Below are 16,128 nucleotides of genomic sequence, written 5' to 3'. Positions count from 1 at the left end.
ATACTTCTTGGGTGCCCATTTTTGTTGAAATTCCCAAGCCCCCAACAGACCCCTGGGTCCAACCAAGGTCAGCATCTGCCCCCAGTCTGTTCTTCTCGGTATCGGAGCTCAGTGCTGGCCCTGCTGACTGCCCAGCCCAGCTGCCAGGCCTCTGCCCACTCATGGCACCCTGACTGCTGGTTTTACCTGGCCTCTCCGTCTTCTTCCAGCACCCCACCAGATTCTCATCTCGTTGCTCTTAGACTTCCCACTGCCCTTTCTCTGGGCTCTCAGACCCCAGCTCGCTCTTTCAGTCTGGGCTTGCACAGCGCCCACCACTGAGGTGGAGGGACGACTGCCTCTCCACTGCTTCCAACGCCGCACTGTCCCTGATTGCCTCGCTTCTGGCCTGCTTCCCATGCGCCTGCCACCATGACAAGGAGTCCGCTCATCACGCAACCCTCTAAGGCAGGCACTCTTCCTTCTATTTATAGGATGAAGAGGTGAGAACAGCCAACTACCTAGTATCTGTTCTTCTTGTTCTGAAGCTTTTAAGACTCTTCAATTAAAGACCCAGAAGCTGGAACCTCCTAGCAGGGTTTATACACACTGGGCATTTCTATTCTTTGTTTTTTATTTCCATTGTACAGACAAATGAACTGAGGACCAGAGAAGCAAAGTCACTTCCCTGTGGTCACACAGCAAGCCCCCGGCATGCCGATTTCATTCCTTGCCTCCCTCTGTCCCCACTACCTGTGGGAGGTGTCCCCTCAGGCTGTGAGGCCTGTCCGGCATGGAAATGAGCCAGCTCTTGCTGGGGGAGCATCCTGGCCCAGCACAACATGGAGGTAGGCTGGGCCCCACCGGAGGGAGCACTAGGGCCTGGCAGGGTCCAGTTCACCATCCAGTCTTGGAGCTTGGGTTCAGTCCCTCTTGTTCTGTCAGGGCACCTACTAATGCCCACCCCACATTCTGTCCTGTTGGGCTGGCATCTTTAGGGACAAGGCGACTGCGGCTTGTTCTGGGCTCTTCCCTCTACTCCTGATCCTGGAGTGTGTGTTTGGGGGGGGGGGGGGGATCTGGGCTTCTTTGGGGGAATCCTCGCTGTGGGCCTCAGCCCAGAGGACTCCCCTCCCTCCTTATGCTGGACCTGCCAGCTGCTGGGTATGTCCGTGGCTCCTCACTACTGGAACAACGGCATCCCTAACATTCATTTTTTAAAAAGTGAGGTGAGATCCACATAAAATAAATTAACCATTTAAAGTGTGGCCATTTAGCACGCTTACAAGGATTGTACAACCTCTATCTAGTTCCAAAACATTTTCATCACTCCAAAATAACACTCTGTCCCCGTTATCAGTCACTCCTTCCCATTTCCCCTCTTCTCCCCCCTCCCCGACCTCTGGCAGCTGCCAGTCGGCTTCCTGTCTCTGCAGGATTTGCCTGCTCTGACATTTCATACAAATGGGACCGTGCACTGCACAGCCTTTTGTGTCTGACTCTTTCATCGGTGTAATGTTTTCAAGATGCATCCACATTGTAGCCTGCATCAGAGTCTCCTTCCTTTTCATGGCTGAGCCGATGTTCCACTGCACGGATGGACCACCTTTTGTTTTTATCCATTCACTCTTTGATGGGCATTTGGGCTGTTCCCACCTTCTGGTGGCCTGTGAACAGTGCTGTTACGAACACTGGCGCGTGAGTTTCCGCCTGCGTCCCTGTGTTCGGTCCTTTGGGGGGTAGCCCTGGGAGCGGAATGCTGGGCCATGCAGCAGTCCTGTGTTTAGCTTCTGAGGAACCGCCAAACTCTTCCCACAGCAGCTGTACCATCTTACGTTCCCACCAGCAGTACACAAGGGTTTCAATTTCTACACATCCTGAACCCTTGTTATCATGTCCTTTGGGTGTGAAGTGGTATCTCAATTGTGTGCTTTTTTCACATTTTAAAAATGTGTTAAAATACATATAATATAAACATTTACCATCTCAACCCATTACCAAGCGTCCAGCTCAGGGGCACTTGAGCACATTCACACTGTTGTGCTGGCCACCACCACCGCCATCTGTCTCCGGCCTCTCTGCATCGGGTGGAACTGTCCAGTCTGTCTCCGTTAAACAACAACGCCTGTCATCCTTCCCCGGAGCCCCTGCTGCCCTCCCTTAACTTTCCATCTTATGATCTTGGCTACTCTGAGTACCTGGTATAAGTGAAAGCACACATTGTCTGTCCTTTGTGACTGGCTTGTTTCACTCAGCATAATGCCCTCCCGGTTCATCCACACTGTGGCTGGGTCGATTTCCTTCCTTTGTAAGGTTAAACAATATTGCATTGTGTGCACACACCCGTGTTGCTTATTCATTCATAAGCACCTGGTTGCTTCCATGTTTTAGCTGTTGTGAATTATGCCTGTTATTAAACGTGGGGTATACTGATATCTCTTTCAAGACCCTGCTTTCAGTTCTTTTGGGATCTACCCAGAAATGAAATTGCTGGGGTCCCATGGTCATTCTATTTTTAATTTGTTTAGGAATCTGAATATTATGTCTCACAGTGGCTTCATCATTTAGGATTCTACCAATAGCACACAAGCGTGCAGGTTCTCCACATCTTCACCAGCAACCGTCCTCTGTTTTTCTAAGGCAACCGACCTGATGGGGGTATGGGGCGTCGGTCTCACGTTTTCGTGTTTGCATCTCCCTGATGAGTGATGCTGAGCATATTTTACGTTCCGAATATTTTGACCTTGCACACCTGCTGCGTAAAGTGTATGTGTGCATACACTTCTGCCGCATGTACATTTATCTTAAAACTAAATATCGCACCGCTGTTGTAACAGTGTGATAAATTGTTATAAAACATCTCCACATTGAAATTAAAAGGGAACACTATCAGGACGAAATAAACTCTTGGTTGTTTCAAACCACCCTAATGGTAACACTGATGCTCGGAGGTGCCCGGGGGAAAAGTTCACGGCTGAGGGTCATGGACAAGAATGCTTATCACAAATAGGCTTTTGACAGTTGAACAATGCTTGGTCATTTCTCATCACAAACCCTTTCTCTCTCCTTGCTTTTTCCTCTCGTGATGCAGCTGACAGAGTCCATTTCAGAGGCCAAAGGTCCCCACCAGCACTGTTTGGTGGCATTTTGGCCATCTTGTGTACTTTTATGTTGCAGGTTTATTTTTGATGATGGGTTGAGAAAAAATGGACAATACGATCAGTGAATCTACTCACTTTGGCACATGGGAACTGCATTTAATGTGTGCCAAGCACATCAAAATAGGCTGGAAGCTAAAAAGTCAACCTAGTGAAACAGAAAAAGTTAGTAAAGTACATGTTCTTCTTATTTAAAAAACGATTGACTTTGAAGGAATTTGAGACCCACATAGACGTTGCCAACAGTACGGCCCCATGAGCCCTTCGCTCAGCCTCCCCAATAAACCACCTTATAAAAGATTGATAATTATATATTACATAATGTATCTATGTAATTATATATTTTATGTTTATATATGATTATTATATATAATTATACATTTGTACTCTAATTTTAAAAAACAAGCACCTTGGCTTTGTCATAATACTGTTAACGAAAAACCTTATTTGGAGTTCACTGATCTTACATGCACTCCACTGCTTTGAAATGCTCTCTGACATTTTGACACTAGCACAGATTCATGCAATCACCACCACAATCAGGCAACAGAGCTGTTCCATCTCCCCAGAGAAACCTCCTGCAGCTGCCCCTCTGAGTCACCCCCTCCCCTAACCCTTGGCACCCTTCATCCGAGCAGCACAGCCCCCTGACCCGTCATTCTGAGGCTGTGATGTAAATCATACCCTAAGGTGCACTGCCTTTTGAGACTGGCTTCTTATACTCAGCACAACACTCCTGAGAACCATCCAGTTGTCTATGTCCATGGCTCATTCTCTTTCACTGCTTAGAATCATTGCACTGTATGAATGAACCACTGCTTTGCTTTGTTTTGTTTTAGACATTTTGTATTTGAGGGAATTTAGGTTGTGTCCAGGTTTAGGCTGGAAACATGTTTCCATTTCCCCAGGGGGAATACCCGGGAATGAGATTGCTGGTTTATGTGAAGTGTGAGTTTAACGTATAAGAAACTGTCAACCCATTTTCCAGAGTGGCCACACTGTTTCCTTGTGAGACGCCTGCTCGCTCTGCACCCTTGACCACAGGGCATTGTCAGAGTTTCAGTTTTAGCCATTCTGGTAAGTGTGTCACCATATCACATCCTGGCTTTAATTTGCATTTCCCTAACGGTTAATGATGTTGAACATCTTTTCATTTGCATATTTGTCATCTGTATATCCTTTTGGTGAGGTGTTCAAATGTTCAAGTCTTTTCTCCACTCTCTAATCTCTTTAAAAGATTTTGGAAGATAAAATGCACATGAATGGCCCTGGTTGGTGTAGCTCAGTGGACTGAGCGCTGGCCTGCAAACCAAAGGGTTGCTGGTTCGATTCCCAGTCAGGGCACATGCCTGGGTTGCAGGTCAGGTCCCCAGTTGGGGGCATACGAAAGGCAACCACACACTGATGTTTCTCCCCCTTTTTTTCTCCCTCTCTTCTCCTCTCTCTAAAAATAAATAAATAAAATCTTTTAAAAAATGAACGTGAATGTAAGTTTTTCAGTTTTCTCCTTACATGAAGTGCTACTATGGCATAATTTCCGTGTGTGTGTGTGTGTGTGTGTGTGTGTGTGTGTGTAAGCACCCTTCCCATTGCAGTCAGTGTGAATGGTGCCCCCCTGAGGTTAGTGCAGGGCACTACTTTCTCCACTGGTTTCCTGGCAGCTCTGTCTGATTCTCCTTGGAACAACTTGTCTGCCCTGCCTGCCCTACCTCGACAATAGCTGATGCCAGTCCATTCTCTTGTTGTGGGATGTGCTCTAACCTCACCTGCTTGGCATCAGGGTCATTTACAACATGGCTTCAGCTGACCTTGCCAGTCCCTTGTACAGTTAGTTCCCATACACTCTCTCTCCTAAATCATACTTTCTCAAACTTCAGGACTGTGTATACGCAGTCTCTCTGCTAGGAGTGCCACCATCCCTCCAGACTAATGATTCCTCACACTTGCTCTCCAGGCCGGGTCCAAAACTCTTCTTTTCTCCAAGACATCTTTCCTTGTCTGCTCACCAACCCCAGGACCCTCATTTCAGCCCATCGCTAAACATTTGGGCCAGTAGTATCTGTGTCCAGTTCTGTGTGCCCACCACAACTGGAACTTCTCAGGGGCAAGGTTTTTAATGGAGCTCTCTCTGCTTTCCCAGTACTACTCAGCATGGGGCTGGGCACAGTGGGCTGGCAGAGGGACAGGCACTGTTGTCGACACATTAACCAGGGGATTCCAAGAGGACCTTGTGAGCCAGTATTCACATTTTTGTAATAGGATCATATGAATTTTGAATTGAGTGGAAAGACTATACAAGCACAAATCTACATGCTCATGAACCTATTCATTCATTCAATTGTTATTGAGCATCTACTATGTGCAAAGCCCTAGGCCAGGTGAAGAAAACATCTCATCCCTCACCCAGCTCACTGCTGAGTGGAGAAGACAGGCAGGAGTCCATATTTGCACAAATCACAAGTTTATGGTTATAATGTGATGTGAGCTCTGAAGCATGTGATGCTAAGAGAGAGGGCCACGGGGACCCAATCTGTGGTCAGAGAAGGCTTCACTGAAGAGGTGACTCTGAGATGAGACATGAAGAATGAGTAGGAATTTAGTTGGCCAAAGTAGGAAGGGAAGGGAAGTCAGGCCATAGGAACAGCACTTGCAAAGGCAGGAGGCTGGCTGGAGCCCCCCCCCCCCCCCCCCCCCCCCCCCCGGCACCAGTGCTCTTGGGCACCCTGCCCTGCGACGTGGCAAACGTGTTCGAAAGCATCATTGCATCTCTTTCTTCCTCTGCTTAAAAAGTAGAAAGAATGGTTGTATTTTTCTTTTGAAATTATTTAGGTACCATGAAAAACTCATTCACTTACTGTGCATCTCCAGGAATTCTTGCAAATGGAAAACGTCTAACCCAGGTAACCTTTAAACGTGATGGACGTTTTGGGGAAATGTGGTGCCAACAACGAATGAAGTTCGAAAGTTTTAATTTTGATTTAGCACACTTCTTTTCATATTTTCAAACATTAGACTGGTTTTTAATTTTTTTCTTGGTCTTGAACAACCTCAGAAGACTATTGGAAAACCTACTGATGCGGCGATATACCAGCGCCCCATAGCGTCCAAACTGGGAAACGCACCCTGCGGGCATGTAGATCAAACCCAATTTGGGGCTGCGGAAAAATCACCTTAAAGCCATCGGTGGCCTCCCAACGCTTCCTCCTCTTCTCTCACAGTTGTCCTGTCTCCAAGAAACCCAAATTCTAATTAGAAAGAAGTGTTCTTCTCCCCCCATACAACATTCCTCTCACACACTTCTCTGCTTTTGTACCCAAAGTTCCCTCTTCATGCTTTTATTTATTTTGCCATTACTCCTGTTCTTGAGAGGAAGACTCCGAGGCACAGGGAGGTCAAATCGCTCAGGTCTTCTTGGTCCCAAAGGCCACTCTTGTTAAACATTTTGATATTGGAGCCTGTACGGCTAACATATATGAAGACTTTCTGGTCGTATTTATACAATATGAAGACAAAGTGTCAGGGCTCAGAGAGGCAAAGTCACTTGCCCAGTGTCACACAGCAGGTTTTGTTGACTCCAGAACTCTTGCTCTTACCTTCTGCTTCCACCTGTTTACCTCTCTCCCCACTTATCTGGCAGGTGAGCTATGGTGCCAGGCACTAAGCTCAGGGTGGCCTCTATAGTTCTGCTTTCTGGATCTGGATGTATCTATGGAGTGGTAAGCTGGGTTGTGTGGAGAATAGAGTCTGAGGCTTCGAGTGGTATAAAGGTAGGTATGCAGTCCCCCAGGAAGGAACTCGAATGCTCATATCCCAATCCCTGAGTGCCGTGTTAGAGACCCACATGCCAAATAATCGTCGGCCCTAGGTGGAACCGCTGCTAGATGTGACCTCTTGAGGAAAGCAAGCAGCATTCATCAGTTCTTTCTTTATCCTTTTCCTCCACTTCTACCGACCCCAGGGTGGTGAGAGACACGGATCTCTGAGTCACCTATCCTGAGGAGAACTTTCCTCAAAAGCCGTACAAAGGGCAGCATTCCCCGAGGCAAAATTTGCCTTTGGAGAAATCTTGGGACCCACCTACTTGATTTTGAAATGCTAGCGCCCCCTAGTTATTGGTTTGGAATACATGCATGGAACAGTTAAAGTTTAATGTGAATGGAATGGAGGAGTGAATTCGTCTATAACATGTATGTGTGTTCTGCATATTTATATATTTACTTATAAAGATATATATCTTTATTAATATGTATATCTTATAAATATATAAGAATATATGTCTATCTCTTAATGGGATTTACCTTCTTATCATTATGAAATGTTCTTTATTTCTGATAACTACTCTTATTTTGATACAATAGTGCCCTTTATCCGCAGTTTCCCCTTTCTGTTTTTAGTTACCCTTGGGCAACTGCAGTCCAAAAATATTAAATGGAGAATTCCAGAAATAAGCAATCCATACCTTTTAAATTACGTGCCATTCTGAGTAGCGAGGGTGATGAAATCTTGTGCCGTCCAAGCTCCATCTCTTCTCAGAACGTGAATCATCCCTTTGTCCACATATCTACCCACATATCTGTACACCACACATCATTTTTTCTTATTTCTTTTAACCCTTACCAGAGGACATGCTTATTGATTTTTAGAGAGGGGGAAAGGAGGAGAGAGAGAGGGAACCATCATTGTGAGAGAGAAACATCAGCTGGTTGCTTCTTGCATGGCACCCCAGTGGCTTGCATGCACCCCAAGTAGGAAACCCAACCAGCAACCTAGGCATTTGCACTGTGCTGAGGATCAACGCATAACCTTTTGGTTATGGGATAATGCTCCTACCAACTGAGCTACATCATCTAGGGCACACCAACTTTTCTATGATTAGTATTTTCATGATTTGCTCTGCATAATTTTACAAGAAATCCATAGTCAAGGAAATTTTGAACATCTAATAAACTTATGAAAAGATGTGTGTCCTCACTAAAATCAGGGATATATTAAAAGTAATACAATAAAAAATATAATTTTCCTCCAGGAAACTGACAAAAATGTGAAGTTTTATCATTCAGAATGTTGGTGATGTATTTGGGAAAGTGAACACTCCAGTCGATGGGTGGCAATCTTTGCAGGGCAATTTGGAAATATCTATTAAATGAAAAATGTGTACACTTTAAGATGAAGCAGTTCATCTTCTAGACCTCTCAACTGTGTATGAGAAGGAAGAAGGGAGGGCAGAGGTGAGTGATCCAGGCTTTCTGACAGGCTCTTCATTTCCCCACTGAACATGGCTTAAAGCCTTTCACTCTTTCTGCAGTGTCCATGAAATGTCTAAAAAATAAAACCAACTGGCTCTGGCTGGTGTGGCTCAGCTGGCTGGAGCATCATCCTGTACCAAAAGGTTTCAGGTTCAATTCCTGGTCAGGGCACATACCTGGGTTGTGGGATTGCTCTTCCATCTGAACACCTTTGGTTCCCCATCTGGGAGCATGTGATCCCCCATCCAGGTGCATATGATCCCTGTTCCAGGTGTGTATGAGAGGCAATCAATTCATGATTCTCTCTAGCATTGTGCTTTAGCCCTTCCTCTAGCCCTTCCTCTCCCTTTCTCTAAACGTAATTTTAAAATGTCCTTGGGTGAAGATGTTTTTAAAAATGCTTAGGATGAAATGCCAACTGAGCCTTTGTATGAATAGAAATGGCTGTGCTCCAAAGATTCATTAGATAAACATCTCTGCAAAGATAAAAAACAAGGATAGATCATTTCTCTGGAAACCCTTAATTGCGTAATCTTAACTGCTTGTTCCCTTTGGTGCTGATAACAGAAGCTTACAAATGGCAACGTCTAATCATACGTCATCCTGACGAATCATTCAAGAGTGACCTGTCTGCTCTGTGGTGATTGAGACAGCAAAAGTAACACATGCTTGGGCTGTCTAATCAGGGGCATCCTTGGTGACAGTCTTCCACTTTTGTAAAACCTAAATGTGACTCAGACAAAGACACTGCTAAGAACTAGCACAAGGCAGGGATTGTCCGAGTGTCACTGCTGGAGCACCACCCTGATCCTCCATCTTGCTTGGACCTTAAGGATCGAATCTCAAACACTTCACTCACTGTGCAGAAATGTATAAGAATGACTGTAAGCTGACACTACCAGGTGGCCAAAATATCCATGAGCTGGGGCCCACCTCTAATGTTGGGTTGTCCTTCTTATAGTAAAAATTTCCTTCTACTTAAGACTAAATAACCCAACCCCTCCCATTTTCTAAGCGATTGAGATCACTATGTTTACATCCTACAAATGCACAACAGAAAAAGTGAGTCTCAGAGGAGGAAGGGAGCTGACTGCAGTACGCCTTGCACCACCATGGACTGCAAATGAAAGAAAGGTCTTAGATGTAAAGGAGGGTCCTCTTGGGCAATTCAACACCCCCCTGTAGGGTCTTCTTTTTGATCTGAAACCAGTTCTGCCAAGGACCTTGACCAAAGCCACTCGAACTTCTTGGTTCCTCAGGCTATAGATGAGCGGGTTGAGAGTGGGGGTGACAAGACTGTAGAAGAGGGAGACCACGTTGTCCTGCTGTGGGCTGTGGTATGTTCCTGGCACCATGTACATGAACACGGCTGCCCCATAAAAAAGCCCCACCACAGTGACGTGCGAGGAGCAGGTGGTGAAGGCCTTATGCCGGGCCTCCTCCGAACGCATGTGGAGAACCGCCCCCAACACCTGGCTGTAAGAGGCGACAATGAGGGACAGGGGCAGCAGCAAGATCAGCACCCCTGAGATGGACAGCGCCAACTCATAGGCAGAGGTGTCTGCACAGGAGAGCTTCAGCAGAGCGGGCAGCTCACAGAAGAAGTGGTCCACAGTGTGGGAAGCACAGTAGGGGAAGTGCAGAGCGATGGAGGTCTGGATGGAGGCCACAAGCACACCTGACATCCAGGAGGTGCCCACCATGAGCAGGCACACCTGACGTCTCATGAGCACAGGATAATGGAGGGGGTGGCACACAGCAACATAGCGGTCATAAGACATAAGGGACAGCAGAACGCCCTCAGCGACACCCAACAGCATCAGGAAGAACATCTGAGATGCACAGCCACCAAAAGAGATGGAACTCTCTCCCTGGAGGAAGTCAGCCACCATCTTGGGGATGGTGACGAGTGGGAAGCCAACATCCAACAGAGAGAGCTGGCTAAGCAGAAAGTACATGGGTGTGTGGAGCCGGGAGTTTGTCTGGATCAGGAAGAGCAAGATGGCATTGCCCAGAAGGCCCATGGTGAATATGGCGACCACGAGGGAAAATAGGACCATATGTGGCCCTGAGTGGTTGAAGAGCCCCATGAGAGTAAAGTCCAAAGTCATTGATTGATTCGACTCCCTCATCCTCTGGGAGGCATCGTTCATCTGCAGAGAAAGCTGAATATTTGGCAAGAAGTCTCAGTGGGGGGTAGCTTCACCTTATGTGCCAAGTGCAATAGTTTAACAGGGGCTGCTGGAGTCTCCTGAGAAGGATGATGAGCACATTCAGTCTCAGTAGGAAAAAAAGTACCATGACTGATTCATGATTCCTACCTAGTCAGGAGATGGAAAAGAGCAAAATGATGCCCTGCTCTTCCCATTTCTTTGTAAAATTCTTGCCTTCACCGTCCAGGCAAGCACTATTCATTAGTACTTGCAGTTAAACTGTGAGTCCCCAAGCCACAGAGTGCAAATCAGCCCCAGTGGAATATTGGAATACACATCGTTCCAGACACCCTGGGGACAAAGCGGAGTGAGGATTCTGAATAGACTAGAATTTGAAGTAGGGAGACTTTGTCAAATGACAGGGGGTGATGAGATGGATCAAATATTAAAACCATGAGGAAATTCTCATTTCCAAATTCATTGGGAGGGCCAATGTCTGGAAAGAGTCATAGGTGGGATGATATTTAGGATGTGGACTCAAGGCATCTATACAGTAAAGGGGTATATGAGTGACAGGGGTTGGGACCACATGGTCTTGGGTGGTGAATGGCAAGTTTTCCAGAATATTAGACATCATTTTGAGGCTTAATTTCATAGAGTAGGAGTGGAGAGCATTATGCTCATGTATTAAGTGCTCAATAAAAATCTGCTGAGTGAATGCAGTGGACAAAGGAGATGAAGGATCAGGATGGACCAACTGTGCCTAACTAAGAATACTTATATGTGACCTTCTTACCTTCAATATCACCTTGCAGATAGCCCTGGAGTATTATTTATACATGTCATCTTCAACTTCTGATAACTTCTGGGCCAAAGTGGTGTCTGTTGCCATTGTCAATGGGGAAGAACAGAGATGTGTACAGATAAGCATAGAGAACCCAGCATTTTAAGACCAGGAGGATTCAACCTTGCATAGACCTCGAACAGCTTTGCTTTACCAGATGTCCAAAGGAGGTGGCTGCTCAGACACCAGGAAGAGTCAGTGTTGGGTCGGTGTTTACTCAGTACCTGCCCTGAACAGTGTGGCTCAGTGGGTTGGAGCGTCATTCCATAACTGAAGGATTGTGGGTTTGACCCCTGTCTGGGGCTTGTACAATCCCAGGTCTGGGCACATACGGCAGGCAACCAACCATGAATCTCTCACACTGATGTTTCTATCTCTCCTTTCTTTTCTCTCTAAAAGCAACAAAAACACATGTCCTTGGGTAAGGTTAAAAGAAGAAAAAGACCCTCTGGTGCCCAAATCATTCATTTTACTTACTTTGGCTATCTTTCATCTTTCTGCCTGGGCTCCTTCTAATCATGAAACTCGGTCAAGGGTCTTTCCCTTACCTACTGCTAACTGTCCCCTTCGCTCCGTCTCTCTCTCTCTCTCTCTCTGCTTCACTGATGTCAATGTTGCCCTAAAATCAGCCCTTTAAATCACTCTCTATTCTGATTTTTCATCACACAAAGGTGTGTTATTATCCCATCCCCAACCATTCATTCAGTAAAAATTAACTCAGCTCCTCCTAAGTGCCAAGCCCTGAAGGAGCCATGAGCTACACAGTGGTGAAAAAGAAGAACAAAGCCCCTGCTCTCATGAGACACAAGAAATGAAGAAACAAGTCAGCCATATACTTTTTCTTAGAAATAGATGTTCTTTTCTATTCTGTTCTTTTCTAAAGAAACAGAGTGATCTTTTAGTAATTTACTAGAGAAAACATGATGTGGTTGAGGGCAGCAGCTCTGGACAGAAGAGAGCTGCCCTCAAAATCTAGCTGTTAATACAAAGGAGGGAGAAGATCCAGCTGTCTGTGTCTAGCTGTGGGTGGAGACCAGACAGGCCAGTTAAGATTGAATGGAGAGCTTTATGAGGTAGGGCCTGTCTTGTTCAATCCATGACATATGAACTGGAGGTACAAAGACTCCTTAGCACTGCCCTCAAAGAACTTAGAGTTTGACCAGAGGGGCAAGTAGGTATGCAAACCACTTGAGGACAGTGTATACTACACTGGGGGTTTCAGGGGGTCTCATGCCCAACTCTGCCTGGAGGGTGTCAGAAAATGCTTTGCAGAAGGGGGTACCTTTGTGGTGAGTTTTGAGTCAGGTAGGGTTATTTTCTAGGTGCATAGAGAAAGAAATGTCATTCCAAGGAGAAGGAATGTGGTATGTGTGGATTGTATGGCATGTAATTAAGAGAACACACTCTGAATGGGCTTAGAGCAAGATTTGAATGTCATTTCAGCTTCATCATATCTTTGGGACTTCATGACCTTGGGCAGGTTATTTAACCTTTCTGGAGTTCAGTTTCCTCATCTGTCTGTTGGGATAAATGAGACTTTCTTCATAAAAGCAGCTGTGAGCAGTAAATGAGACAATGAATTAAAAAGCTTAGCACAATGACAACTGTATGGCAATTTCTTAAGTTCACAACTGTTATTCATACCATAGAAGAAATGTAAACATCAGAAAAGATCAGGTGGGTGACTTCTGGAACCCCTTCATATAGCTCAACAATGCATGCTGGGTGCTTAGCTCAGTGTCTGGAATTTAATAAGACTGTTCAATACATATTAGCTTTTTTTTGTTGACATTATTCAACATTATAGCTGTTGTCCAGTTATATGGCAAAAAATTATTAATTTAAGCTCATTCTCAGTAATGTTCTTCTACACAACAATCCCCTGTTACTAGTTTAACTCAGTGGGTCCCAACTAGAGGTGCTTTTGTCCTTTTCCCTGCCCAGGAGACATTTGCAATCTCTGGAGACACTCTTGGTTGTCACAGTTGGAGGTGTTACTGACATCTTGTGAGTAGAGGCCAGGGATGCTGCTGAGCACCCTGCAGTGCAAAAGACAGCCCCCTCCACAAAGAATTATACAGCCACCAATTTCAATAGCACCAAGGTTGGGAAATCTTTCAACTGAACTCCTACACTTTCCTCTGACCTTAACTGGAGGCTTCTGGAAGGTCTCTTGAGTCCATTGATGTGCTTGTTCAGTGTCATGTCCCATACATGTCTAGAGACTAATCTGTGAAGTTGAATTTCCAGACACATTTAAAAGGAAATACAAATAAAACTAGTCCAAACCTAAATCCCTGGATAATTGCATTGTCTCAACATCTCTGTATATAGAAGGCTTGTTCTTTAATCATTATCCCTTGGGGTCAACTCATAGCCAAACAGTCCCACTGGACCTTGTCAAAGGATTTCCAAGTGGACAAAGTACTTGGTTCTTTTGACCCCTATCTCCTACTGCTTCTGCCCCCCCCCTTTAAAGAGAAGAAAAGAGATCTGATTTCTATTAAGCATTTACTATATACCGGGCACCAAGCTAAGATCAGAGAATGATTGATGGGTTTCTGTTGATGGGTTTCTCAACCTTGGCACCATTGACATTTTGGGCGAGATAATTTGAAGTATTTTACAGACACTTTTTTCACTTGATTCTTACCAGGACATGTTATTATCTGTCTTGTATGGGAGATGGAACAGAGATTGAAAGAAGTATAGTAACTGACTATACTGGATTAAATGAATAGTGTCTCCCCCAGTGATGTTGTCTGCATCAACTTGGTACCAGTGACTGTGACCTTATTTTGAAGAGGGTCTTTGCAGATGTGATTAGGTAAGGATCTGGAAATGAAATTATCCAGGATTTAGGATTTAGTCCTAAATCCTATGACCAGTGTCCTTATGAGAAGAGGAGAGGCCACACACAGAAACAAAGAAGATGGTCACGTGAAGACGGAGGTGGAGATCGAAGTCACCCAGCTGGGAGCCAGGGAACACCAAGGACTGCCGGAGCCACCAGACCTGGAGTCTTTGGACAGATTCTCCCTCAGAGCCTCCAGGAGGCATTGACTTTGTTCACACCTTGATCTCAGACTTCTGGCCTCTGGAATGAGGAGAGAATAAATTTCTATTCTTTTTTAAGCTACCCAGACCATGGTGCTTTGTTACAATGTACAACTCATACATTAGCCCAAGATCACCCAGCAAACAAATGGTAGAATCAATTTTTAGACCAAAGCTCGTATAACTTCAGAGTTCCTATACTTGCCTTCATATCTTACTTTCCAACTAAAGATAATGGATTATACAGGCCCTGCTTCCCCGAGTAAACCTTTGGCTTTTCTGCCACAGTCACGTGGTATTTACCTCCTCAACTAGATCACTGTCTTACTGTCCGGCCTGGGATGAAAGCCACCTCACCAGTTAAGGGGTCCAGGGTTCTTTGAGATGTTCTTGTCCTGGCACTCCCCCTGGACACTCACCCAGCTCTGGCATGGTGGTCATCTCAGCTGATTGGCCAATGGCTACTCAGTCTCTGCCTTGAGAAATACCACATAGGTCAACTTTGGTTTACCTCCAAGAAGTGTTGACTGCTCTGGAACATGATACGAACTCAACACCACCAACTCTGGTACTTCAGATCCTCTGCCTCTGCACACTATACAGCATCTCTCCAATGTCTTACCCATAAAAGGCCCCCATCCTTCCTTCACACACCCAGGGCTGGGTTTCCCTGTCCTTCCCTTCCCTTCCAGAACTACCAGGTTGTCCCTCTGGTAGCGGTGAATCCATAGAGCAGCATACCCCTTGCCTCCCCTCCTCCACCATCACCAGATTTTGGGATCTCTGTAAACAGCTTCTCCAACAGGACTGTGACCCACCTTGTCATGGTTTGCCTTGGGCTTTGCCATATTCTTCCTTCAGGACATTTTAGGGAAAAGACAGTTCCCTCCACTAAACCCACATCCCCAGTCAGGCAGGCAGGTCTGAACAGAGACAAGTCTTGGCCTAGGGTTTGTTTTCTTCCTTGTCCTAAACCATCCCCTTCACACCTTAGGCTGAAGAACCCCCTGGAGCCAGTTTTTTTAGTTAACTTTTAAAACCCTTCCTTTTCTTGTTTTCCTCATTGCTGCTTGCATTACAGATCTGATGCCCTTTGCTTGAAAATGAGAGATGAGAGAAACGGCATTGGGCTTAGCTGATTCCCTGTTGCCAATAAAACCCTCACAGCATCTCTCACCTGTAATGGAGTGAGAATGAGCCCTTTCTCCATCAGACATAGGAAGACCACAGAAATGTTTTGATTTCTTTTAAATTCAAAAGAAAAAAAAGTGAGTCTATCCAACCTGGAGTACACGTGTCTTTATGCCAACAACAAGCTATAAAATATAATTTTAATGTTGTTTGTTTATGGAGGAAGAAGTCCATAGAAGCAGAAGTGCCTCTGACCCGTTCAAGATCCTCTGCTGGCCCTCCTTTGCCTTGCTTGATGAGTTTGGTAATCAAATGAGTGACTTGAGAGCCCAATTCTCAAAACACTTTTGCTTTTATTGTCTATTCAACCCTCCCTCCCAACCACATAGCACACCAGGTGAATACCAAGCACTGCATAAGCATTTTCTGAATTAATAAAGTGGTGAGGAAAACATTTCGTGTGATGATGTGTCTCAGGTGATAAAGGGATTGACTGTCAGAGCTGCGCCCACTCTGACCAGTTCCAAATCACATGTTCTCCCTCCTCTGATGGCCCACCA

At 45.5% G+C, this 16,128-nt stretch overlaps 1 protein-coding gene across 1 annotated transcript; it reads right to left on the bottom strand.

Annotated features, from left to right (window-relative positions):
- Positions 1-8,729: 8,729 nt before the first annotated feature.
- Positions 8,730-11,669, bottom strand: LOC114503723 (olfactory receptor 2Z1-like). Its single transcript, XM_036034442.1, has one exon. The coding sequence runs from the start codon at positions 10,534-10,536 to the stop codon at positions 9,424-9,426; it is 1,113 nt and encodes a 370-aa protein (XP_035890335.1). The 5' UTR covers positions 10,537-11,669; the 3' UTR covers positions 8,730-9,423.
- Between the last annotated feature and the right edge of the window lie 4,459 nt (positions 11,670-16,128).

This window comes from Phyllostomus discolor, chromosome 8 (assembly GCF_004126475.2).
Source record: "Phyllostomus discolor isolate MPI-MPIP mPhyDis1 chromosome 8, mPhyDis1.pri.v3, whole genome shotgun sequence".
NCBI classification, from domain to species: domain Eukaryota; kingdom Metazoa; phylum Chordata; class Mammalia; order Chiroptera; family Phyllostomidae; genus Phyllostomus; species Phyllostomus discolor.
The sequence above is the reverse complement of the archived record's forward strand: the minus strand, read 5'-3'. Positions and strand labels throughout refer to the sequence as shown.

Bases quoted from the DNA above. Each gene is read 5' to 3' on its own strand.
- LOC114503723 (XM_036034442.1), bottom strand. From the start codon at position 10,536: ATGAACGATGCCTCCCAGAGGATGAGGGAGTCGAATCAATCAATGACT.